Source organism: Crassostrea angulata, chromosome 1 (genome assembly GCF_025612915.1).
Source record: "Crassostrea angulata isolate pt1a10 chromosome 1, ASM2561291v2, whole genome shotgun sequence".
NCBI classification, from domain to species: Eukaryota; Metazoa; Mollusca; class Bivalvia; order Ostreida; family Ostreidae; genus Magallana; species Magallana angulata.
The window spans coordinates 14,164,006-14,191,356 of NC_069111.1; the positions used below are offsets into that span (position 1 = coordinate 14,164,006).

The window sequence follows — 27,351 nt, forward strand, 5'->3', positions numbered from 1 at the left end:
ACCCTGTAAATAACGTCCTAACACTGCGACGCAATCAATTTCCAGGGCGGTTTTTTTTTTGTATCGATGATCTTGCTTAATATATCCTTAACTGCCATATCATAACCGATGGAAAGCGTAAACTGGGCTAAACTACCTTGGCTTTGCCTTAGAATAGTCTCTTTAGCCCCTGCTGGTCATTGTTGTTGCCTTCACTCCCGACGAATTATACATACTGCCTGTATCCTGTGTTCTAGATCTTGTTCGTATAATCTGTGGATCGAATTTAATGTTCGCACTGAATCGATTCGTCACTGAAACATTCATCACAATGTTACGGGTACAGTACAAGAATTTAGAGCATTTTTTTAAAATTCGGATGGTATTGCTTTCCTTTCGCAGCAGTTTTGATGATGTGTAACGTAGTTAGACCAATTTCGATTTTTTTCCTGCGTAAAATTTATACAGGGAATTCTATGATTGCAGTAGATGTATCAGTTGGCATTTCAATGTGTGAAGTTGGATTAAAAGTGTCATATGTTTGCCTTGTGGCTGAAAGTTAACATTACCAAACCGATCCGATTTATTAGAAAATATGCAAAAAATAATCCCATAATACTGACACAATGAAAATGAGATTGTGATATATTGCTGCCTATGTGTCAGTGATGGTATTGAAGTTCCTACAGAACTATCAAGAGTTATTGGCGTTATTGGCAATCGTCTGGAAATGCCACAAGTACATGCAGCATTGTACTCTAAAAGCAAATGAAGCCGAAATTCCCGGATAAACATGAGGAATAGCGTGTTTGAGACAATTACTAGTGACATGTCGGCGAGATAGCCATGGAGTAATATGTGTAACATTTGTGGCCAAGGTTGCTATGAATAGTGAATGGTCTCATACTTTGAATCCAGAGGAACTTCTCTTGAGAAATGTGCAATGTAATGCGTTCACAGCGATCCGCTTTTTGCAGTCACAAATACGCTGCGACTGTCATTTTATCTGCTGTGAGATTATGCTGTCGCTATGTCGAAGGGGAAACTCGTACGAATTGTAATGTCTCATGAAATAGCACTAAGGAGCTGGTCGGAAATTCCTTGTGACCCCCAGGTACTCTAGTAGCCTGCTTTTGTCATCTTCTTGCCAGATAAAATGTCCAGTTATGCTGTATTAGGAATCTTTATCTTCTGTGGTGTTCAAGCAAAGACTGGAAATCCTCCATCTCAATATTTGAAAAGAAGATAAAACCAAGATAAAGTTAGTGTTATCTCTAGTCCGAGTGCAATACTGGGTAAATGTTTGTCTGTGCCCGATTAGATCCAGATTTCCAGTTTTGTTGTGGTCTTCATTGTCCTCATTTGCTGTCCATTCGTACAACGCACGAGCATACTCTACTTATGGGAGTTGTGTAGAGGGCGCGAGGGTCGACATGCACGCTTTCACCCCCGGGATCACTGCTGGGGTCCCTGCCCTATTCTTGTTTGTTGCTGCTGTCCAAGCAGGCTGTCCACAAAGATGTTTCTGTCCGTCCATTGTGACCGTCGAGTGTTCCGGGAAAAATTTGACAGCTATTCCGGAAAATATGGATGGCAAAATAAAGCATCTGTAAGTATATACTTTACTTTTGGATGACATTTATTTTCATGTTGACTAAACACAACTATAGCATCAATTCTTTCATACATGCAATGTATGTAATATATATAGAAATAATATATGATATAGTATGATAAACTCTGAATGCTACTTTGGGAGTTACTTATGCATTTTAAAATTTTATTATACATTTCTTAATGCTCTCAATGAAAACCTTTATCCTTTTTTTTTTTAGTTTTATCTCACATTTATTTGACTGACGTTCGTAATGCAATAAAGCAAACCAGGAGATAATATAGCGATAATGTTGTAACGATAATAGCAAAATACTATCTTTTGACATACGTAGAGTTCTCTTTGTTGTCATGAAAGACCAATAATGGAAATGCGTTATATTGGAAATAATTTGATAGTCCTCTGAGAGCAAATTGAACGAATTGGCTTGTTGGTGCCAATATTACGTGTATCTTTAGAGATGCAAAATCTAGCCTGGCTTAGACGAATGTTCAGGTACTTTGATATTAATAGAATAGCAACAAATTTTTCAATAAACATGACAAAGATTCATTTTTAAAAGTGTATATTTAATATGATTTACATACTACATGTATTCGAATCGAGTGCTACATGCCCGAAGGTAAATGTATAAAGTATGTGTACAATTTATACGGATATCTAAAGCTTACCCTTGAAAGAAAACACCTTTAAAATTGACAATTCTACAAAGATTATTTTGATGAGAGGCTCAGGTCCATGAAATAACCCTCCTTGGGAGATCATAATTTTGGCAACTTTGTTATGTAAATCTAACAAGTCTGAAGGACCCCCACCCCCATCCCACTCCCTAACCGCGCAAGCGTCGAGAAAATCTCTTACCATAAAGTCATTGTACCTTAAGTACTTTTGCGTAATTTCATGAAATGCGCGGGTTGTTTTCCGAAAGAACGTGTTAACTACGTAAGGATTGCAAAATGTGTCGTTTTTCAATGCTTACTGTTAATTCTAAAATAATTTTGTAGATATCCAGTTTTTCAAACGCTGTTTCATAAAAAAAGGTTACAAAAGAGACCTAACACACATAATCACCATTAATTTGAGGGAATTAGTTCAATACGGAAAGTTCATGTCCCCGTCAGGCGATTACGCCATCTATCAGATCAATACACGATTTCTTGACTAAAGGACTGAAATAAATAGGTCATGGGCTGTACCATATTTGTTTCAGTAGTCGTTGTGTTATACGGATCTGTTGCAGAACTTAATTTCAAACCACCATTATTCAATTTGAATTGATAGAAATTGTGTCAAAGAACGAATAGAATTGCCTCACATAATTTTAATGAATAACTTATTTAGAATTTACTACCGGAAAATCTATCAAAAGATCAAAGATAACCCGAAAATCTAATTTAAAAAAATCAAAGAGATGAAAATTATTCATCGTAAATTCTAAATTAATGTCCAAAAATTAAAGCAATGTCATTTGAAAATCACAATCACAAAATGATATCTACAGACAGTTGAACAGCTTGCTAAAAATCTTTTACACTTATCCAGAAACAGAGATATAGTCAAACTTAAGATCTCTGATGCTCAGTATCTTGGACTATTTTTAGCAAAAACGTAAAATGAAGTTGCGAAATTGCATTGTTAAAATTGTAGCGAAAAAAAAAATTGTTTTGTCCTTTTTTTCTGTATCATGTGTACCGTACTTGATTTTCTCTATGTAAAAAAAAGTGTTTTTTTCATATCTAATAATAAACATCCTGTCTGTTACCATTTGTTTTCAAGTGCTAAATGGCGGGAGAAAAATAGATTTTTATTAAAGTCTATGTGATTCTTCTGTCATTTTCAAAAACGTTATAGCTTCTGGAGTTTTAACTCTTTATCCTTTCCTATTTTTCAAACAATTTTTGTAATCTGAGTGTCCACAGCTCGCAATACTCGACCGATCATTTCGCTACTAAATGAAATGCAGGTGAGAATGATCGATCAACGGTTGAAAGTGCTCAAGTTTTAATAGTGTTTTAGAACGTAACCGCTCCCTAATCAACAACAATCTGTAGACGTTTGGCGCCAGACATCAATTTTAGCTTATTGCTAATGTTTGCAATTGCATGAACAACAATCTCTACAAAAATCAACCAAAAAATGTAAATGACAGTAAAACATGCTCCAAAAATCTGTCAAAAGTGGTTTAATTGCAGCTCATACAAAGGAGATGTTCTTTTTCCCCCTTGTGTTGTGGTCTAGTGAGTCTACTAGCTAGAATGCTCAGAAAGTGAGAATTGTAAACTTATCGAACACCATTTTCAAACCATGACGTATGTTGTTGTCTATATAGATGAACACTGTGATAAAAAACGGTAAAAAAATAAGAAAATACCACAACTTGAAAATTTTGTACTAAATGATTTTATCAGTTGTTATCCATAAATTGTACATTGCCTAAAGTCATTATCTCCTATTAAATTATGAAGTTGGATATTTGTTCCATATCGCCGTCACATTGTCTGTAACACTTTTGAAAATCACACACATTCGTTCTAATTCTGGAAACCAATCAGGGCCCATCGTAATATGTACATATGTAGATCTCTTAAACAATTCATACAGCATATTTTGTTGGCATTACAAGTGCAGGTCAACATGTACAGTAAAAAGGAGACACTATGAAATAATTTGATTATTGGAGTTCTGTATAAGGTATTTATATAGCAAAAGTTTCTTCAATTTGTCATGCTGGTTTTGGGTTGAAAAATATTAAAATTTTGAGTAGCTCGATTAAAAATATACTTGTATTTGGTCTACAGGGGGTGGCTAAATAAGTCCACCATAATGATTTACATTACATGCAAATAATCCTTTTTTTTCATGGGATGTGTGTTTTGAACAGGGAAGAATTGATCAACATATAATACAACTATAGGAAAACACGGTCGACTCATCTTTGTATGATCTCCAAGTGTGCCGAGTTCAACTACACGAAGAGTTGAGTAGATCTACGTCTAACAACACATTTCTTCGCCGTACAAGAAAAATTCAGAGAATGGGAGATCAATACAAAGCATGAAAGAAATTTCTGAAGAATGTTCCCAATCTCTCTCAGAGAGAGAGAGAGAGAGAGAGAGAGAGAGATACAGAGAGAGAGAGAGAGAGAGAGAGAGAGAGAATGTCGATAATCTCTTCAGTTCATTACACGAAACAGAATATTTAGCACGTTGCACTCAACAGATTTTGATCTTCTATAAGGTCGACGTGGTCGATAAAAAATGGCACTTAAACGTGTTGCACCCTACGCTCTGATTAATTGAACAGTCATAGGGATTCGCATCTTATCCCGATCTGTCAGTATGTACAGAATGATCGTAAATCTCGCGAGACTTCATTTATAATGCAGACCTTTATGTCAGTACTTTATTTTTCTCATTTGAAAGGTTTTCTTTTTTTTATCATTTGCGTAGTTGTGAGTATAGATTTGGGAGTGGAGAGGCTTGTCCTGTTTGTATTTCATCACCGTGTTTAAAAGTTGTCGTTTTACGTAAAGATAAACAAAATAGAAGAGAATCATATCTCTTGGGTTTGTTTTTAGCGTCAAATCCCGATGATTTGCTGTTTAATTAAGATTCTGTCTATGACCCTACCGTAGATTTCACTTATTATATACCTACCGCCTATATATGAAAGTTTTGTTCTGATTTTATATACACCAGTAGAAAGCCAGCTCATTAATCACAAATTAATCAATGTTTTCTCCTTATGTCCGTAAAATATAATTATGGGAATTGAAATAGTTATAAACAAATGGTTTTATAAATTTTGTTCATTAAAATCAGTCTACAAGACTGAAAATTTTACGACTTTGTAGTAGGTTCTTTGGTAAAATGCAGCCCAGAATCGTAAGTTCAGATAACCTTCTCATTCGGTACCTCTCTGTAGTTATAGTACTGTACTTGGAGGCATAACCACAATATCATTTAGTCATCGTCCAATTTACTTATAAAAAGACAAGCTGTGACAGACGCCATGCACTTTGTTTTGACAACAGGCGTCTAAGCGCGATGATTTTCGCCCCGAGGATTTTCATACATATTCAAATCAACTTTCAGCGCCTCTATGACACAAAAATCAAATAATTGCAGTTTTGTCCTTCGGGATGCTCTTTTTCCCCATTCTCTCAGTTTTGTTTTGCTCATAAACATCTGATATTTATCTTTATCTGTCTCGGACTAAAATACAAGAATTTTTATATTGTACAAAGGACAGAGTGAACTGCCTAAAATTAATTATGTATAATTAATGAGACTGATGAAACCACGATATTGACGGCCATCGCTTCATAACTCGCGGTGTCCGTTAGACATCGGGAGGCAGCAGCTTTACAGTGTCACCCCAAAGCCTGACAGTCATACCCATTCACTCGTGTATTTGTGTCGCCTCCATTAATTCGTGTAAGCATGTCTTCTGAACTCCTATAACCTCTATCATGACGTCACTTCCGGACGTTTAACGGTTTTTGTAGACTCATCTAGAATAAAAAAAAAATGACATCCATTGCTCTAATTTAAGTTTTATCTATTTTCATATTTATGTTCTATTATTGACCTTTATAAATGTGTCACTGATAAATCTGTCTATTGGTGGAAACTGTCTTGGTCCGATTCCAATAAATATGTTTACATGTAAACACATGTACAAGATTAATTGACATCTGTGATTATTGATACAAATATTTGTTGGATATACACTTTAAAGTTTAAGTACATTTATATACAAAGCTTCATTGAATCTCTTTGTCGTTATGATGAAAACAAAATAAAATTTATCAAAAGAATAATGCACTATTTTGTAATGTTAAGATATCGCTTCCAAATTGCAATTTTCAAAATATATAGGAAAAAGGCATAAAATGGAGAATGTAAATTAGTGGAGTCTTTCACACATCAAATAACACTTTATGAAGCACTGTGGGAAATGAACATTGAAGAAAATAATAACCTGAGTTTTGCTATGCAGCCTAAATTTGCTATGGTATACGTTGAAAATACAAAGATTATATTTCATTATTCAAAAGAAGATATTATACCGATGGTTTCATATAAATGGTAATACTTTGTATGCGTTAGAAATTCTGTTTCCCTTTTACATTTCGTCCATCCAGAAATGTTTATTAACTGCCACTACTATATCAGACTAGACTGATGCCGAAGGACATTTTTGCAAAGTATAAAGCAAGGAATAAACATCAAATAAATGTTATCATCGGTGAGGCAAACAATTGTAATTTACCTACAAGACGTGCAGAATTTCATTTTTTTAAAGGCGGCCTGTAATTGCTTTGGCTAATCACATTTTGTCTCGTATTAAAGAAGCAGAGAGCTTCGGAGAATGAAACACCGTAGTACAGATGGGTGGGTGATAATAGGTCAATACCCTAGGGGTACAAGAGAGCCTGTTTAATAATTATTATTATACGTCGCAATGAAACCCATCGCAAAGGATTTTCAATCAAGCAAAATCAGTCGTTCAGTTTTACTTTGATGACAGCGTCTCATCAACGATATTTTGTGAAAAAAGATATACACTGTATAATTATAGCAAAACCAAAAAAAAAATGAAAAATTTATATCCTGTTGATAAGAATGCATGAACATTTCAAATATACTTCAGTTTGTGAAGGAACGTGATATTTTTCATTCTAATTTTCTTTCATCATATTAGTTTCAAAATTTCGTTTTGATTTTATTACGAGGCAGGAAAAACAATTCTGACATTTTTACTTTCGATCTCGCGTGGGTACCTGTTTCTACTGCAAAATATATTTAATTGCTACAAAGGTCAGCATCACGAGAAGGGCTTGTCTGCAATTTGTTCACATTTGAATACTGACCTGAACATATTACGTTACTGTTCTAGTAACCATGTTCTCGTTCTCTAGCCGAAATTGAATTACTTTTCAACTAAATACCTTTTCATGCAATAATTTCAAAACATTTTGTTACATAGCACTAATATGATAAGAGTCAAATGAAATCCACGCAATCCTGATTCCAGTTCTACCTAGTTTAAAACTACACGTCCGCGTATGAATATACGCATTCCTTTATAACTCATACTTTGAGTTAGTTCATGATCAATCAAAACTTTATATAAAAGCTACACTGAGAACACGAACTCCAAGGATTTGCACAGTCTGACCTCAGACTTCCATGTAGTTGAAAAAACCATGATAGCTACCTTTACATTGATAGAAGAATATGCTACCCTTCTGTGTATCGTTCAGATCGACAATAATGTTATTTTACTAAGTACTAGTATTTGACTTACTTTTTATCGATAAGATTCATTATTACGGTAGATGTAAATATAAACATTAAAATGCTTTTTATTTTTTGTTTCCAACAAGCCATGATGGTAGTAGCGACCACTGAAGAAAAAAATTAAAATGATTTCAATATTTGTATTTTTTCTGCAATGTTTGAGATGATAATTGATAACTGAAGAGAAAATCAAAGAAAGACGTAAAAATACACAGTAAAATACTTCCTTTGGTGTTTCATACAGGCTGTGAAGGTATTGCACTGCTCTGCAACATAGCATTGCATTGATGACGCGGGTAATGCATGTTTTCTGCAATGATCGATACTTCGATACCCGCATAAAACACCAAAGAATGCAATTTATTGTTTAAGGTCAGACGACACGTTCCTCAGTTTGATATAACTTTTTCCAGAACTTTTTATTGATTTAACCACTACTTTGACATGCTTTCTTTTAAAAAATTAAGGTACGTTACCAGGCATTTGTGCAAGATACTAGAGTATGCAGTTTCCTATATAATCTTATTGAAAATACATTTGAATTTATGATATAATTTTTTTTGGCATATATATAAATTATATGAATATATATTTTTAAAATCTTAATCATTTTAAATATGATAATGAATAATAATAATTTTATTTGGTATATTATCAGGCCGTTGAAAATTTGAAAAAAATATCATTTTTCGAGGAACGTGTCGTTTAAATAAACCAAGGCAAACAAACTGGAATTTTGCAATTGTGTCAAATAATCCTCAAGAGAATTGTGATGACTGCTTAAGGGGAATGTGCGGCCATCTTGTACCTTTAAGGAAAAAAATGTAAACATTTCTTGAACAGGCTTGTTTCTGCCAGAAACAGACCAAAAATGTTGCTATTAAAAAAATGTAACTATTATGTTACAAAACAAGACGAAATTGGTACTGGACCCATTATACTTATCTTGAAAAAAGTAAAAATCAAATTATCGCGAAAATATAAACGAAGATAAGAATATACATTCATTTTGTCTAGGAATATACAAAATTTCCATAGTGTTTTATATGAATTATTAATGAGTTACAAAAGTTATGTTCAATACTTCATTTGATCTAGAAAACATTTCATTTCCTATTTTTCCTTGTAGTCATTTTTTTACTATGCGCTACATTCCAAAACACGTCAATTTCCGTTTGAATTATTGCTTACCCGGGCCTGTGACAAAGAAGCTAAAGATTATTAATGATATTGATGATTTAATAATGATAGGGTCCCTATTATAAATGTATCCTTTTCTTGTATTGCGATATCAAGCGATTGTATTCTTTTAATTTACCATTAAGCTATTATCCACTCAAACATTTCTGTGGGTGTATTCAATAATAATTGTTTGGCAACGGATTTAATCTTTGAAAAGACATCATTTTACAGGAACTTACGTGTCAGAATTATAGTGGGTATAAGGTGTTTTTGTTTGCACCAAGTCTGCTTAATAAAGGATTGTCGGCTCACATTTGAAAGCTCGAAAAGTACTAAGCAATACTGGCAGAAATAACGTAGAGATAACGAAGTACAGTAAATTCCTAATTAAACGCGATTAATACAATCTAATAGTACAATTAGAATTAATATCCGCGTAAAATCGCGAGAAGCACATCTCGTGGATTTTAAAATCTCGCTTTTATTTTTGGACAGATGCAAACTATTGGAATAATGAAAATGATTTAGCGTTCGCGATTTCATACTCCGCGATATAATGCAAAACAGCAGAATCGCAGAATTAAATACCCGCGTAAAGTAAGGAATCTACAGTATTCTGCGAGATTATATAACCGTTATTGATGAGTGTGTCTGGTCTATGACAACGATATTAATCAAGGAGTAATTTCATGGTTACATGTTACAGAATTAATTCGTGCCTCTACAGTGTTGTTATGTTGAAACTGATATATTAAAGAAAATTCCAGACTCTTGAATTTTTTGGGATTTCTTAATTAATTATATGTACATGGTAGATGCGTCTTGTATTTTCAGTGACCTAAGTATGAATAATTTGACAACAATACCAGACAAGGCTTTTTTACGATATAATCAACTTGTGGCCTTGTAAGTATTGCCAAAAAAATGTTGAGTTTAGAATATTTTTGTTTTGTAATGGTGTAAACACAGCATGGTATTTATCACCAATGTCAACGTGGCCTTCATAATATTGCCAAAAGCTGTTGAGTTTTTAATCTTTGTGTTGTTATGATGTTAAAAAAGCATGTCAACGTCATTTTTTTCATCATTAAACAATGCATCAATATTACGGTTTCTTTATCTTTAATATGGCTTTTTTATGGGTTGGGATTTTTTCCTTTTGATTTCTGTTTTGATATTGTATTTTAAAGTCTTTTTTATGTTTTAGTTGTTTGTTGTTAGTAGAAATGTTTTGTGGCATTAATATTATATTAAAACATTTATATAGTGTAAAGACATGATGCATAAAATATACGGTCAAAGGGATTCTGTATTTGTTTACAAGTGCATGTGTACCCAAAGGACAGCAGATGCAATCTCTTTATTAATAGATATATGATCAAAACATTAAATCAAAAGGCTTTTCCCCCTTTTCAATAATATCTACAGCACAGATGGGTTTGTATGCATTTGAAAGCTCCGTCGAACACTATGGTATGTATTCTTGCATGAACATTTTATAGAGTATGGTATCATTGTCACTGTGCATTTTGATCAATATCGCTCACTTTATGTCTCGTTTCAAAGTATATTATTGATAAATAGATATTCAAGGTGAACTTTGTTTGTCCCATAGGAAATAATATATCAAATGTAGCCATTCTATTAGATAAATTCAAAGATATAATTGACAAATAAAAAAAACCATTCTGACCTCGTAGTTTGTGCCTGTTGGATACACTTTTCCGTAAAGTCGAAATATCAAAAGACCGACTCATAATATTATCGCCAAAGGAAAAATACTCTAAACTAAATATGTATTTCTAAGATGTGTTAATGTCTATAAAACGCCTATTTACACTTATGAATAATGACTTTGGACTTACGATAGCATAAAGATGTGCATATTAATTATATTTAGTTTATTTTCAGCATAATAATGATAAATGCCATAGTTTCATACCAAAGAAAAATCTTCAAAAATATAATTAGGGATGGCAATCGATTGCAGAATTGCTAGTCGGTCAATCGCAATTCGTTCCGACCTATTAACCGGTTATTCGTATCAAAATACACAGATTTTTGACATGGTATCATTATTTTTTAATTATTGTCATACATGTAAAATAACACATAAAGGAATATTCTGTTTGTGTATATATCAAAATATAATACAAAAATTATATTTCATAATAATTTTCCAAAAGAAATCTTTAACAACGAGCAAACAGTCAAGAAATAGATGTCGCAGTTTCGCAGTCAGTTCGACTTCTGAAAACAAAGTCTACCCAATATTAGTTATAGATCTCCATTTGAAATGATTATCCTTTCGGATAGTATACATAGATGCAACAATATGTATCCGCAATAGACAACTGCACTTTCTATGTACAGGTAATAATTTGGTGTTGTGTGAAGGAAAAACGGTAAAATGATAACACTGACCGTAGATACAATAATAATAATTGTAACGGTACTCAGCAGTATTATTGGTATCATCATTAATGATATTTGAAAAGCTGAACAGACAAGGCAGTGACTTGTTGTTTTAAAAGTCTTTATAATTAACACCTGCTGACAAATTTCCCCCCACGAGCTAAGCCTTGGGGCCTTAACGGTCACCAATTTAATTTGATTAGATAGTAGTCTCGAAAGGCAATAATATAAAAATTTATTTTCAATTTGCGTTAAAATACACTTTATTTTTTATTTTATACGACTAACCAATTACTGATTTTGTAACCGGTTTTCATCGTTCCGACCGAGTAATCGGTTAACCGATTAGAGATTGCCATCCCTTAAAATATTTCAGAACTGATAAATGATTTTCAGTCTTTCGATTTGTTTGAAAGTAATGCAAAATGAATTTTTGACGTTACTTTATTTTTGTCTAATCTAATATTAAGAATGCTTGTAATAATAACAAGTTTAGCAATACAATGTAGATTTTAGTAATTTCTATTTTTCATAAAATGGCAGGTCACTTTTTAACCTTCACATAAGAAGAGAACCCTGCAGTAATAACGCGTTGTAATCATTACCTGTTGATTATTTGTAGACGACTGGCGGGTAATGGAATCAGCAGTATCTCTGAGACGGCCTTTCAGTCCTTGTATCAACTGGAATCCCTGTAAGTCAACAACAAACAAACAATGACACAAACAAACAACAACACAAACAATCAACAACAACACAAACAACAACACAAACAATCAACAACAACACAAACAAACAACAACACAAACAAACAACAACAACACAAACAAACAACAATAACACACAGCAAAATTTATCAACTCTCATTAAACAAGGGCACAGGCGTTATGAATTATTTAAAATTTTCTTCTTATATTTATGGTACATTTCATAAATTTTCGCCTATAAAATGTTACATTTCTACATTGTATCTAATCAAAACGTTAATCATGGAATGCTCCATTTAAAGGATTAGTAAAAAGATTAAGAATAGATAATATAAAGTGCCCTTACAAAGGAAAATACATGAACTATGAAGCTTTCAATGAAATTTGAATTCGTTTGCATATTTCTCTTTCCAAAACACTTGCTATTTTACCATTTTGTTATTTCTGTAAAAGGTACCTGATGGGAAATAACCTAACATCCCTCCGTGGCGCCGTGTTCCGGAATCTCTACAGACTGACCGAGCTGTAAGTATAACTTATGGGTCTTGTGGATCTTTTAGAAATCGTAAAAGGGGATTTTTACCCAAAATAACAAGCTTTCCGAGGGCTGGATGAACGTTGCTATTTTAAGGCCATATTTGTGTTTATCTAGCTCCCAATGAAGAAGAATCCTGTAGAAAAGTATGGGAGAAAGCTCCAAAAAAAAAAATTTCTTTATATTAAATGTTAGTTAGTGGCCAAGACTTATAATATGTCAAAGTTCAAGGCAGATTCGATGGTCAAATTGTTGACCACCCAGCCTCCTAAAAAATGCAAGCATATTTTTAAGATGCTCTTGTTTTGAAAAACCTTTGCCAGACCGTAAGAATGAAGTTCACGTCTGGTCTTGAAATGACTCAGAAATAGAACCCTATATCCACATTTTTTTCAATCATAAACTTCGACAACACCATTCCAGGCAGCAGGCTCGTCTCTCGAGGCTTGTTGTGTAATTAATGCATCAGCACCAGCAATGGAACCTTATGAAATGGACAGAGGCGCTATGGAAGCGCTATGGAAGTCATTTTTGTGTAATGCCGAGCAATAACAGTGCTGTTTTGTTGTTTTATTGTTATTTTATGATGCTAGTACAATAAATGAATTGATATGTTACCCTACTTCTACTGGTAAAGCTTACACAATATCTCAACATCTATTGTTTTTATGCCTCTCTTTGTCTCGACGCGTTTGACGAGTTCTTTTTTAAAAATTCAGTCATGAATGCATAGAAAAGTAATTAACCAGAAATATTTACAACCATTGCTGGATTTTTTTCATGACACCGTGTTTAGATATTTTAGAGAAATTTTTTTTTATGATTTTTACTATCAATCCAGATCTTGTTTGTTTCATAAAATTAATGTTGAAGCTTGAACTTATTTCTGCAAAAGAGTCTAACGTTTGTAGTATACGATCTATAATGATGCTGACCCATTTTTTATCAGGGATTTATCATCAGCATGATAGGATATCTTACACTCTTTACCATCAATGTTAATTCCGTCGATTTCTTTATTATTTCGAATCCGAATGCCTAAAATGCCTATACAATGTTGTTGATACAGAATTTATATTAAACAGAGCCCCTTATGAATGTTACTGCACGCTACGTTTTTGGATGAGCAGGATGAATTAATCAAATTACTTAAAAACATAACAAATGATTTTATTTTGTATGACAACCTACATGCAACACGTACCGGTAACTATAAGATTGTATCTGTGTTGTCTTGTGTGGTAACGATGCGACTATATCTGTGTTGTCAAGGTTTTTGGATGCCAACAAGATCGCCTCTATATCCAGCGACTCTTTCCTGGGCCTTTATGGACTGCTGTTCCTAAGACTAGATGCTAACAATCTGACAGAGATCCCAAGGGAAGCTCTCGCCAAGCTACAAAGACTGCAAGCGCTGTGAGTCTGATAAATTTGTGTGTTTCTTTCCCCTCAACAGTATTATGATATGCAAAGACTTAAAATTTAGTTTTTTTCTTTATCACTATTTTCTCTCTTTCCTTCTGCGGTTCCTACACCTTCTGAAATAGATATGCAAAATAGTTGCAGCGTATGGCAAAAGAAACTATAAATTGGATTGATAGTTTTAAAATAGATTTATGCCTTTCTTTTATGGGTGCTAATTTAAGCATATAATGGGAGAATTATTACAACACAAGGAGAAGAGCATACTTTAATTCGTTATTATTCATACTGTTCACAGAAGAAGGAAAAAGATAAAAATTATTTTAACCAAGAAAAAAACACTCGAAATAACACAGTCGATTGTAGGAAAAAATAAATCCTATAGCAGCATAATCAATAACATTCATTCCTGAAAAGGAAATGCTGACGACTAAATATAATCTCTCTCTCTCTCTCTCTCTCTCTCTCTCTCTCTCTCTCCATGTTATATGAGAATATCAATGACAAATGCACTATAATAACGCCATCATCAATAGTATGGCGTGTGACGTTATTTATCAGATTTTGTTTTCTTTCAGCGATATTTCTGTCAATAAAATCCAACAGATTGAGGACTTTGCGTTTGCCAACAATACATACCTGAGTTCATTGTAAGTAATTATAGATAAACAAGTTAATTCAAGTTTAAAAAAAATAAAGATATTTAAAAAGAAGATAAGGTTAAAAACCCTGATGCCAAAAGTAAATTTATTTAACTGACAAATCATTTTTTTAAAAATTAAGTTTGCAGGCTTGATCTATCAGTCTTATTTGAAAGTGCGCAGAAAAAAAGGCTAATTGTCTGGATATTGAAACAGAAAGTTTGGCTTCTGCTTTGTGCGAAAAAAAAGAAGAAAAATGTTTCCCTTTTTTTTTTGGCTTTGTTATTGAGATGTTATAAACGTTGACAATCTTTCAAGAGATATAATGTTTTCATTTTTGTGCATTTTTTTGTTCTTTCTTTTAAAACCATATTTAGTTCGTCATAAAGATTTGCAAAATGAAGAAATTTTGTAATTTCAATTTGTTTCTTGGGGGGAGCTCTGGGGTCATAGTGGAATACTTCCTAGCTCAGACAATTAGTGTTTCCTCCCACTTTTATAATTAGACAATTAGTTGAAGTGAAAATTGGAAAAAAAACCAATTAAAAACAACGAAACCTGAAATGCTACACTGATACAACCATTTAAAACATAAATGTATAAGAACAGTATATGTGGGTAAACTACACACTTTTTCTCCATGTAAGGCAATACGCGGTTTGTATTGAGAATAAAAATGGAAAGCAGTAACCGTTCCTTGGTATTTCCATGGAAACGGACGCACTCACGATTTTGAATATGATTATTTTTCAAATGTGTTGAAATCACATGTTAATCTACTAAATAATTAAATTACTTGTAATGTGAATCATATATGATCTTATTGTATGTCAGCTCTACGACCGTTGCTTATGGAAAAAAAACCCCGAAAATATAAAGTGATATTTAGATTTAAACGATCAAGAATTATAGCATCTCACATCTAGAATGGTTTGTATATCGAATCAATCAACAACAAACCAGTTGTTTAAATGAATCGCGCGGTATAATTTTACCACTTAAACATTGTTAGAGTTTAAAGATAAAGAAGGAATCTGAAAGAATATATGATAAAGACAAAAGCAAACCGGTTACAATTGGCTACTGATATTTACACTTGCAAATGTTTTGCCTTTCATAAAATATACGTACATATGCATTCAAGGAATTCGTAAATAGCAAGGCGGTGTTACGTGACCTACCAAAATTTATATTTTTCCACAGACGAAGAAAGATTTCTTGGTTTTGAATTATATATTAGATAATGATATTTCCTTTTCGTACAGAGCCATCCATGACAACAGGATTTCTGTGATACGGGACCATGCTTTTGAAGGACTAAACGTACTGACAAGTCTGTGAGTGTACTAGACTGTGTGAAGGAAACACAGGGACTTGTTTTTGTAATAAATTTCGCCTTATGCTACAGACTGAACTATTATTGTAGAAATAAGCGTCTGTTAAAGAAAACGTGTTATGTACTTTTATGTGCCTAAAGTAATCGCAACTTCTCGGGCCCTACTACATGTAAGAATTTTATACAAAGTATATATATATTATATATATATATATATATATATATATATATATATATATATATATATATATATATAATATATATATATATATATATATATATATATATATATATATATATATATATATATATATATATATATATATATATATATATATTAAATGAAGTCTAGCTCACATCTCAACAGATCGTAAAATGAGTTGCATTTATATCAAGTTTTATAAAAAAGAAAGTTGAGGGGTTGACATACTTTCGAGGTGTTTTTCCGAGCTCTGTCCGAGAAGTTGCGATTTGTATCAAAAAGTATTTAATATCTGACAAAAGGGATTTTTTTTATCCAACATTATTATTTCAAAAGCAAGTTTGAGATAAGGTGATACCAGTATTGGATTTCTCTCTACGTGTCAAAAAAGGCTATACTCGTGATAGATGGCTTTAGATTGTAATTGATTGAGATAGTCTGAAAGAAAATCGTATTCTTCATCGTGTTAAATTTGTGAAGATAAAAAGGAAAGTAATCGATTTCATCAAATCTGAATACGGCTTTATGTTAACGCTTGCCATATTCCTGTTTTGACAGAGAACTACAAAGGAACCGTCTCTCCCATGTACCCCCGGGAATAATGACCCTCCCAGACCTAATGGACCTGTAAGTTCGATGTACCTCAAGTCTCTCTGTTTAATTTAAGTGCTCTTCTTTTATACTTCTTTTTTTGTAATGCCAATTAAACATCTTTTGTACGATCGGAGTAAGGTAGAAGCAGATACACATGTGACACATAACAGTTAAACACGCTTATAACGAAGTGCAAAGGCATATTGTTATAGCTTATTGTTATGTTTCGTTATAGGCGTGATAATTCGTTATATCATTTGAGTTTGCAACACAAAATAAAATAACGGGGAATGAATATCATACATTACGCTGTAAGCGTCAATTCATTATAAGCGTGTGCGCTATAATCATGTTTTACTGTAATAATTTGACCATATCACAGCGTCAATTCATTATTAGCGTGTGCGCTATAATCATGTTTTACTGTAATAATTTGACCATATCACAGCGTCAATTCATTATAAGCGTGTGCGCTTTAATCATGTTTTACTGTAATAATTTGACCCATATGAAAAAGAGAAAAAGAGAAAAAATAACATATTTGGAGACGTAGCTAGAGACTTCAGTAGTCGATACTTGAGAGGAACACGAATAGATAGCCTGTTGCAATAAAGAGTCTGATGTTACACACGGAAATTAGATTTCGGTCTAAGACAAATTAACCCAATAACTTTCCTGCTCCTGTTGACTACGTGATATTTCTCCTGAACCAAATCTACAGTAACATGATGAATGTGAATAACGTCACCCGTCTTTGTTTTGATTAATTCTTGCAATGACATTCTATACCCAATATGGACAACTATTTACTGCATGTTTGCCCTGTTTATTTCCTTGTTTTTAATTACTATAATGACGTAATGTTATTTTCTCTCTATCTCTCTCTTTGACAGGAATCTGGAAAACAACCGAATTCAATTCATTCCCAGCAACGTTTTTGCGTTGAATAAAAAACTTCGGGATATCAAGCTACGAGGCAATCCAATTTTATCGTTTGGAATCAACGCTTTCCAGGGCCTTCCTTATTTACGAGAATTGTATGATTTTCTTTTATATGTGCAAACCAGATATTTATTCTCATTTTTATATCTTTTTTATTCATAGTTTCATCCCCGATGAGTAATCTATATCTTTGTTGTATCATTGATCGCATCATGAAAGTGGCTGCAAAACATTTGTTGAACTATATTTTTCATCTCCAGACACATCTATATACCTAATGTATTTCTTTGGCTTCCAAAATTGACAGTCTTTCTATTCAAAGTATATGTATACCGATTTTTATTTTTATTTTTTGTCCATTTCCTTGTATGTTTGGTGGTGATCAAGTTATATGATATTAATATTTTGAATTCACTATTGATTACGGCTCATGACCTAGAATACACTAAATAGAGTTACATGTACCTTGGTCTAGTAAAGGACGCGATTTAACAAAAAAAAAGTCATAAAATAATCCATATAGTTAGTATTTATAAGGTGATTTTCCAATATACATGTATTCTAATAATGTATAATTCTTTTTATATTTAATGTTTTATGGTGACTTTCGAACAATGAAAAGATTCTTGTGCCATACTAGTATTTACATCAAATTGAATGCGAAAAATGACCTTTCTGTGCCCATTAATAAAATGTTCACCTGACGTTCAGAAGCGTTCTGCTTGCATTATGATAAATTTTTTTTGTTTAGTGTGTTGCTTCCTTGAATGGGAAACGATATATAACGTATAAAAAGTGCATCTGATACCCACGCTGTGTTAGCGACCATTATCGATCACGTGCTCTCGCCGTGTCGTTATAGACACTGCAAACTGAAGTGGATCATTTGTAACGACTAATAACCAAATTGGATACTTTTTTATTTCAAAAGTCAAGATAAATCATTTCCAATGGTAAAAGCCCAAAATGAACGCTCATTACCACTGTTATCGAGAAACAAGAAAAGCCATTAACGGTTCATTTCAGCATCTCTAATTAAGTAAAACACAAGGAAAATAAATCAGCTTGTGAGATCCTGTCTTTCTGTATTTAGAACAATATCGGAAGCCCGCGACCTGGAACATTTTCCTAACGTATCTGGATGTCGCAGTCTGGAACTGCTCAGACTAGATAGGGCGAGCATAGCAGAAGTGCCCGGGGATTTGTGTATGACACTCCCAAATCTGAACACATTGTGAGTACGAGTAGCTTCACACCGGCTGATCTTTAATTTACAAACTAGTTTAAAAGTAATTATTTGCATGCAATGTGTATACACTATGGCACAGCACATAACACAATGACAATTCTAAATATTCAGAAATCAATCGAAATTTTTGTTCTACAAATTGTCTAGATTGATAACAATTTCAATCAGAACAAATGCAAAGAAGGTATGTGGATAAGATGTGTAAAATGCTTACTAGTATATAACGACGGATAAGTTACTGGACAATTAAAATGACACCAAATCTGATAATTCTTTTAAAAATGATTTAAATATTGTCATTTTTAGAACTTCAATGCCTTTTATTTTATAGAGTCGGTCTGTGCTCCATATTTTTGCCATAGTCTTAATAATGTCTAATGGAAAAACGAACTTATTTTAACCAACAAAAACGTGGAGAGCTGGTCAACTTTACATTAAAAAATATCATTTTGTATCATAGCAAGTGAACGTTTAAAAAAAATATTTCAAATCCTTAAATTTGTGTCCATAGTCGGATATAGCACTTAAACAATACAATGATTTGTGACTGAAATGACTCAGTGGTTAGAACACCCAGACATTATGTACATTTTTTCTTATCGTTTGTTAAAATATTGAAACTTAATAAAGTTAGAAATTGGCTTTTTCGAACTTGTATTATAACATTATCAAATGTTATAATACTTCTTTAAAAGAAAAAAAACGAATTTGTTGGGTTTTTTTTTATTTTCAGAGACCTGCATTCCAATAAGATAACAAAGATTCCAGACTTGGAACACTGTAACAATCTGAAACAATTGTAAGTTACCAATTACCAAGTGCGACTTGCTTGTAAACATAAGGTCAGTGCAAGTCGCAAGCATGTTTCAAAACGATATATGTATATTTAATTTTTATTATAGAAACCTGGGCAACAACATGATAACTTCACTGGAAGGCTGTCCGTTTGTTAACGCTACTCGCCTACAGGATCTGACCTTGTCCCATAACTACATTCCCTACATTGGAAGTGGGGCATTCAAAGGTCTGCGGAAATTAGAGTACTTGTAAGTAGACGTAATAACTGGATCATAAAAAGCAAGTGGGTGTCGGCATACAACACGCTCCGTCTTTGTGTGGTATTTTGGTCTGGAAAATCGTGAAACATTAATGTAGAAGTTCCTTCTGCAAACAGTTTCTAAAGGTCTTTGATTGCATTACATCACTACTCGAAAGACTTTAAAAAAATATGTTCACCGGTATTTTGGTTTTTGTTTGTTTGTATAAAACAATAGTAATCGGCAAATGATACTTATGTAATAGTGATTAGAATAAAAACGTGTCTACATCGTTCCAAAATTGGAAGCAATCTCTAAAAACATTTAATGAGAGTCTATTTTAAAAATCTATTTTTTTTCTTATTACTTGTAAATTCCTGGGGCGTAAGATCTCCTTTGTCGATATAATCATCGAAAACGCAATTCAACGTATTTAATCGAATTAGTTGGTTAGGGATTCTGTTTTTTGTTATTACGTTGAAATTACAGAGCTTGTTCAGAAATAGGTATTTTGTTTTGATTAATTAAGGGGACTGGATGGTGCGACCATTTATAGACTGTTTTGGTCTCTTTTAGAAGGAGAACTTTGTATAAAGATAGAGGGAAATATTCAAATTTCAAGCATAAATTATAAGAAATTTTTCATTCCCCCGAAAAATGTTTTTTCATTTATTATTTTAAAGTAGTTATGAATGTTAATCTGCCCACTACCCCGCCTCCTTAAGAATTATCCTAATTTTTACGAGAAGTAAAAAAAACTTGATATCTTGAATATTATCCGAAAAAAAAGAATAAAACTAAAATGGATCATTATCAATAAATTATTACTTAAATTTAAGGATTGTATCCAATGTTTTTTTTCCAGAGATTTGCAGTTCAATGAGATAGAAGGAATAGATGATGACGCTTTCAAATCTCTAGAATCACTCATTGACTTGTAAGTAATGTGAAAACCTCACTAGATCATCAATTTAAAAAAAATTAAAGAACAAAACTCATATTTCAAATTTGTACGGCATCCGAAGCAAATTTAATTACTGATAATACTGAATTACAGAAATCTGGCCGAGAACAACTTTCAGAGGCTTCCAACAACGGGGTTAAAGAGACTCAAGTTCTTGAAGACGTTCCACAACACAAACCTTCAGGATCGGATTGATCCTGAAAACCTTCCCAATATCCAAAATCTGGTGTTATCCTATGCTTACCACTGCTGTAGTTTTATCAACTCGCGAAAGGCTGATGTAAGTTTTAGGTCCAGAATATATCAGAATGAATTTCAATAGTGTCTAAAAGAAACCAAAAGTTAAATATGGAAAGTTGTTAAATGTTAGGGATTTTTTGAATGTAAACCACACCTAAGCTAGATCTTAAATGAATGCTAATGCTTCTCTCTCTCTTTTTCTCTCTCTCTCTCTCTCTCTCTCTCTCTCTCTCTCTCTCTCTCTCTCTCTCTCTCTCTCTCTCTCTCTCTCTCTCTCTCTCTCTCTCTCTCTCTCTGTGGATCGATATTGTGAAATTGATATGGAGTAATAAATTTCTTAACATTTTTGGTACATCTATGTACGCCTGCTCGCAGCACTAGTTCTAGCTTGTGTATCAAAAATGTATTTCCCGTCAGGATATATAACCAGTCAAAGAGTTTTCGATTACGGTTCAATTTTTAACATGCATTTCATTCTCCTAATCGTTTGGAATTCGACGAGACAGAGTCGATGGACTTTTTTAAAAATAGAAATTCCTTGTGTCTAAAAAATTAACAAGTCATAATATATTGTAGTTAATTGTTAAAGCTAGTTAGCTTTGCATTATTGCTCTGGTGAATTGTGCGTCCCATTGTTAACACAACAATTTTGGTGATACAGAAAGGCATAAATGTTTTTCTGATGATGGTAACTACACAAGACATGATTTTGCATACATGTCATGGATTTTCTAAATCTTGTTTTAGGGAGGGTCTAAGGTTTCAGTAGATGAGGAGGTGATTTGGTTGAACAATCCAAACAAGACGGATCTCAGCCTCTGGAATCATCAGACGTTATTCGGTCTTGGTAGGGAACTGTTTACTAAAGTTTTAATATTATCATTATAGGGAAATATTTACTATAGTTTTAATATTACATGTATCATGGTAGGGAAATGTTTAATATAGTTTTAATATTGCATGTATCATGGGAGGGAAATGTTTACTATAGTTTTAATATTACATGTATCATGGTAAGTAAATGTGGACTATAGTTTTATTATTACATGTATCATGGTAGGGAAATGTTTACTATACTTGTAATGTTATCATATCCTGTTTAAGAACTTTTCTTAAGGGAGACGCAAAATTCTTTATATTTACATTTTCCAGTGTCTTTGCCTATGATAACACTACGTATCGATTTTGTACTATATAACCCATAATACAAATGACGCAAAATTGAGGCGCCAGCGGGGTTTGCTTATTTATATTTGAAAATTAAATCGTGCGATGGCCTAAAATTATATAAATATAAGTCATAAAGAATCATTCTTTGAATATTATGAGGTGATAATTTCGGCCGGGGCATGATCAAATCTATCATAAAGCCCTTCGGGCTTTATTGGATTTGATCACGCCCCGACCAAAATTATCACCTCATAATACTCAAAGAATTATTCCTTATTCCTTATATAAACGCGTAACATGACACACTATATAAAAAAGTTTATGGTCTTTTGCTTAACTCTTACAGCATATCATACGGTCTACAAGCTTGACGGTGAAAAATATATGAAAGTTTAACAAATATTTTTTTAAAAAACCATAAAGTCCCCGGTTTTAGACAACTTTTCTTGGCATCGTCAAAATTATGGATTAATGATACAAAAAGATAACCCTATAAAGATAGAAAGAATAATCTTACCGTGACTTGGCTACGCCGGGCCCGTATGATATCTGTCATTTAAACGATAGAACATTCTAACTACTATAAACAAAGTTAAGATAACCCGAAGCTAAGAACAATTTTGAGAAAATCCAAAGCCAAGAACATTTTTTTTTCATTCTAGAAAACCAAACATTTGAATTTCTTGATTTTGGAGACTACGACTTGAAACTGCCGTCTTTCGAATCGGACATCAATATCCCCAATGTCCCTGTTCACGAGACGATTCACGCAGATTCTCTGGCACGGGTCCAACCACCCATCAAATGTGAACCTGTACCAGGTATGTCTTGAACATATCTCCGGTATTTGAAACATTTCAGTACATTATATGTATAATATCATGTACATGTATAATATCGCTCGCTTTTTCAGAAGTAAAAACTTTAATACATTATAACAATACACTCGCATTATTGTCAGTTGTTCAAATTGTTGGCTTTTGGACATATAAATTACAATGATATGAATTCTAGCGATTAATGTATCGTAGCAGTAAAAAAAGTAAATCAAAATGTCTTGTTGTGTTGTGTTAGGACCATTTCTACCCTGTGATGACCTATTCGGCTGGTGGTCCCTGCGTTGCGGGGTCTGGATAGTGTTCCTGTTGGCTGTCGTTGGTAACGGGATAGTTCTGTTCGTGTCCATCACGGCCCGGTCCAAACTATCCATGGACGTCCCCAGGTTTTTGATTTGCAACCTGGCATGCGCGGACTTCATGATGGGTGCTTATCTTGGGATTTTAGCCATTCTTGACGCGTCGACCTTAGGTATGATTTTTTTTCTTTCGAAATATAATTATCTATGCCATTGACTTAGTAGTGCTTAATTGGGCATGGAAATATCTTCGATTCAACAATGTAGGAAAAACAATTGATATTCAAAATTGTGTTTCAGATGAATTCCAGTTCTACGCTATAAAATGGCAGCGGAGTGGGGGGTGTCTCACGGCGGGGTTCTTGGGCATCGTCTCCAGTATGCTGAGCGTGTACACCTTAACTGTCATCACAGTGGAGAGGTTCTATGCCATATCTAATGCAATGCAGCTCAACAAACGAATAAGACTGAAACAAGCAGGTACTTGTTCATTGAAATCAATGAGAGAGAGAGAGAGAGGGAGGGAGAGAGAGAGAGAGAGATTTTACCAAATGTAGTATGGTTTTTAAGAGGGATTTATTCTTTGTAATTTAAGGATCAGTACATGTGTATGCTTTTGTCTACTTGAAAGGAATAATAATGACATTTGGATGGGTGTTCTCCATTACCAACGCAAGTCTGCCTTATTTTGGAATAAGCGACTACAGGAAGTTTGCAATCTGCCTTCCATTTGAGACATCAGACAGGGCATCATTAGGTAATATCTTCAAAATAACAATTTTCAGTTTTGTCCACATCTTCAATCATTCTTGAAAATGCCAATAGAAATGTTCTTGTTCATTGTAGCGTACGTGTGTTTTCTGATGCTGTTCAATGCTGTGTCGTTCGTCGTCATCGTTATATGCTACATCAAAATGTACTGCTCAATACTGGGATCCAACGCTTGGAATTCAAAGGATTTTCGCATTGCTAAGCGGATGGCCATTCTTGTCTTTACTGACTTTCTCTGCTGGGCGCCTATCATTTTCTTTTCTATCACCGCAGCCTTTGGGAAAAATCTGATTGGACTGAACGAAGCCAAAGTTCTGACTATTTTTGTGTTGCCTTTGAACAGCTGTGCAAATCCGTTTTTGTACGCAATTTTCACGAAACAATTCAAAAGGGATTGTGTAAAATTATGTAGGAGGATTGAAGAATCCTCTTTAACTCGAAGTTTTTCAAATTTGAACAGTCGAAGGGTCTCGTTAGGGGGTTCTTCTTGGAGAAATTCTCAAATGCATGGACCTTCGTTCCATACAGAAAAACGGAGCAGCATAACAAACTCGGTGTCTGGTGGAAGTATGGGCGGAGGTCCAAACCAAGAACTACAAGAGACCAGCAGTAGTCTGTTGGACAACAACGAAAAAAAGAAGCGCAGTATTCCAGAAAGCAAACGTCAGTTTGAGCTCAGTAGGTCACCGGAACTGAAAACCGGAAATGGTGTAATCCCCGCATATCGAACTTCCGTGCGAGAATCGGGCCAGAAAACGGTTCCGATTGACTCTAAACCGGAAACAGCTATCGTCATTCACTTGAATGACGAAAGTGAAATCTTGCAAGTTCATACCAAAGAAAGTGGGAAATGCAAGAAAGGTCCTGGTGGTAAATTTCATCCTAAACGGTTGCATTCATGTGCGACTCAGATAACGACAATTGAAGATAAGAATTTGTCCTCGGACGAGGAAGAGATGTTACTACGGCAGGTGTCTGATGTGCCAAAACGTGCTTTTAACGAAAACTTTAAGAAACGCAAAGTGAAGAACGATACTTTGGGCTTAAAATCATTGACAATTAAACAACATGGGCAATCGGCGCCTAATGTCCAAATGCCCGAAAGTAAAGGTGTTCTTATTTTACCCCCTGCAAAAGGAACTGACAAAACTTCGCATATAAACGAGTGGCGAAAATCGTCACATTTAAATCAAATGTGGAGTAATTCTTTGGACATGGACCAAAAATTCCCATCGTATAAATCAAATAGTTTAGTAGACTTGACTTTTGCAAGAAAGGGATTCGAAGGATCACCATGTAAAAGGCGGAGCTTATCGTCTCACTATGAAGGGTATCTGTGGTTGAAGAACAGCAATAGGGATTCGGCCTACGAGGACGAGGAGGAGATGATAGAATATAATACTTGCAAGACTTTCACAATGAATCACTCGAAGCCAGTGACTCCTAAACACGCGTCAGCATCACAGTTCTCGGATGACAGACACGAACTTCAAACTTGTGAGAAAAGGCAAACAGTTGCTGACATCTGTCAGTCAAATGCCAGTGAGCGAAGCCATTTGCTCTCTGTATCCAATACGTGTTCACCGAGGCGAGATGTGTGTGATAGAGAGAGCGGGTTCAGCTCGGAAGCATAATATTTATAAGACTTACTTGAGAGAATGGGAGATTGGAAGTATAAGGTTGTTTGCGAGTTTGCACGTTCAGAGAAATGATACAGAATGTAAATTGTTGTGGTTGACTGTACAGTATACAACTGTATATGTAATCGTATATTCTAATGCCTTTTAAAATAAAAGATTAAACGTGAGGATTACATTACCAGCAGACTGTTTATATATCAGACTGTGGTGTTAGCCTTAATCCTTGTTTTGCCATCGCTGTGTTGTTTTAATGATGTTAATAAGATTAAAATCACATGTTTAAATGTGGTTTCAATAATCACCGTCCATACACAACACCACCACAACAAATGTGCGTGGTAAAAAAAAAACCCATTTGTTTTAATTCAAATTAGCAAGCTTTATCTGATTTCTTTGAAATTAGGCAGTGTGGGTTTAGACTTTGAACGAAGATAAAGATGATAGACTTGGGAACACAGAAAAAGAGCACAATAATTGTCATGGCACCATTGATGCCAGTAATTATCAAAACAGAAATAAAACAGTTAAAGGTATCATGGTGAAATACATATTGATTAGCTAGGTCCAGTTAGATTTTTTTAAAAGTTTTAATTCTCGAGCAGGCACTCGTATCCTTTTTGTGTTTAAGTAGCTGATGCAATAGCAATGTCAGCAAACCTTAAGCAGCCTTTGATTTCTTTGATATCAATTGTTTTTATGAGTCTAAGTAGTTAATAAAGAAATCACAGTGTTAGCAAACCCTATAAGGTTTCATTGACAGGAAATTTCAAGGGACTGAAATAGCACAGCAATTATACTGGTAAACGTACGGCTAGCAAAAGGTTTTATCCAGTTTGTAGGAACCTGCAATACCAGTTCTCAATCTCAAAATGATTAGCATGTCTAATTTTGAAAAGTGTTAATAGTTTAAATATACGTTAATTTGAAGGTAGTTTACACGATGATCGAATTGCAAATATACCAGTTAAGTGAAACTATACAATACACAATGTGTTCAACTTACAATGCAATACAATATGACCAGGGACCACCTCGCTCACCTGAGCAATAATAGCCATAACTGCGATTAGATGAGCATAATAGTATCAAATTCAAAATACCTTAACAATTAAATCAATAGATTTAAAAATCTGCCAATTTTTATCCACATACATGTATTACTAACCCCTTTTGTTGTTTTCGATTTTTCTCTATTCTTATTACCCCCCCCCCCCCCTTTTGTGGTTCCACTTTTCTCCAAAAAAAAGTCATGATCAAACTTCAATCTGCA

At 33.8% G+C, this 27,351-nt stretch overlaps 1 protein-coding gene across 2 annotated transcripts; it reads left to right on the forward strand.

Moving 5' to 3' along the window:
- On the forward strand, nucleotides 1-26,315 carry LOC128160394 (leucine-rich repeat-containing G-protein coupled receptor 5-like). 2 transcript variants are annotated; one of them, XM_052823709.1, is made up of 20 exons: nucleotides 1-1,588; nucleotides 9,916-9,987; nucleotides 12,119-12,190; nucleotides 12,657-12,728; nucleotides 14,011-14,154; nucleotides 14,739-14,810; nucleotides 16,067-16,138; nucleotides 16,898-16,966; nucleotides 17,827-17,970; nucleotides 18,969-19,109; nucleotides 19,858-19,923; nucleotides 20,027-20,170; nucleotides 21,027-21,098; nucleotides 21,219-21,405; nucleotides 22,113-22,212; nucleotides 23,198-23,356; nucleotides 23,610-23,843; nucleotides 23,971-24,150; nucleotides 24,302-24,427; nucleotides 24,517-26,315. In XM_052823709.1, exons 1-20 carry the CDS (start codon nucleotides 1,413-1,415, stop codon nucleotides 26,073-26,075), a joined length of 3,861 nt encoding a protein of 1,286 aa, XP_052679669.1. In that variant the 5' UTR covers nucleotides 1-1,412; the 3' UTR covers nucleotides 26,076-26,315. The 2 variants fall into 2 exon arrangements, with proteins under 2 accessions (XP_052679669.1, XP_052679676.1); XM_052823716.1 differs by lacking the exon at nucleotides 9,916-9,987 and having other exon boundaries at nucleotides 2-1,588.
- The last annotated feature ends 1,036 nt before the right edge of the window (nucleotides 26,316-27,351 follow it).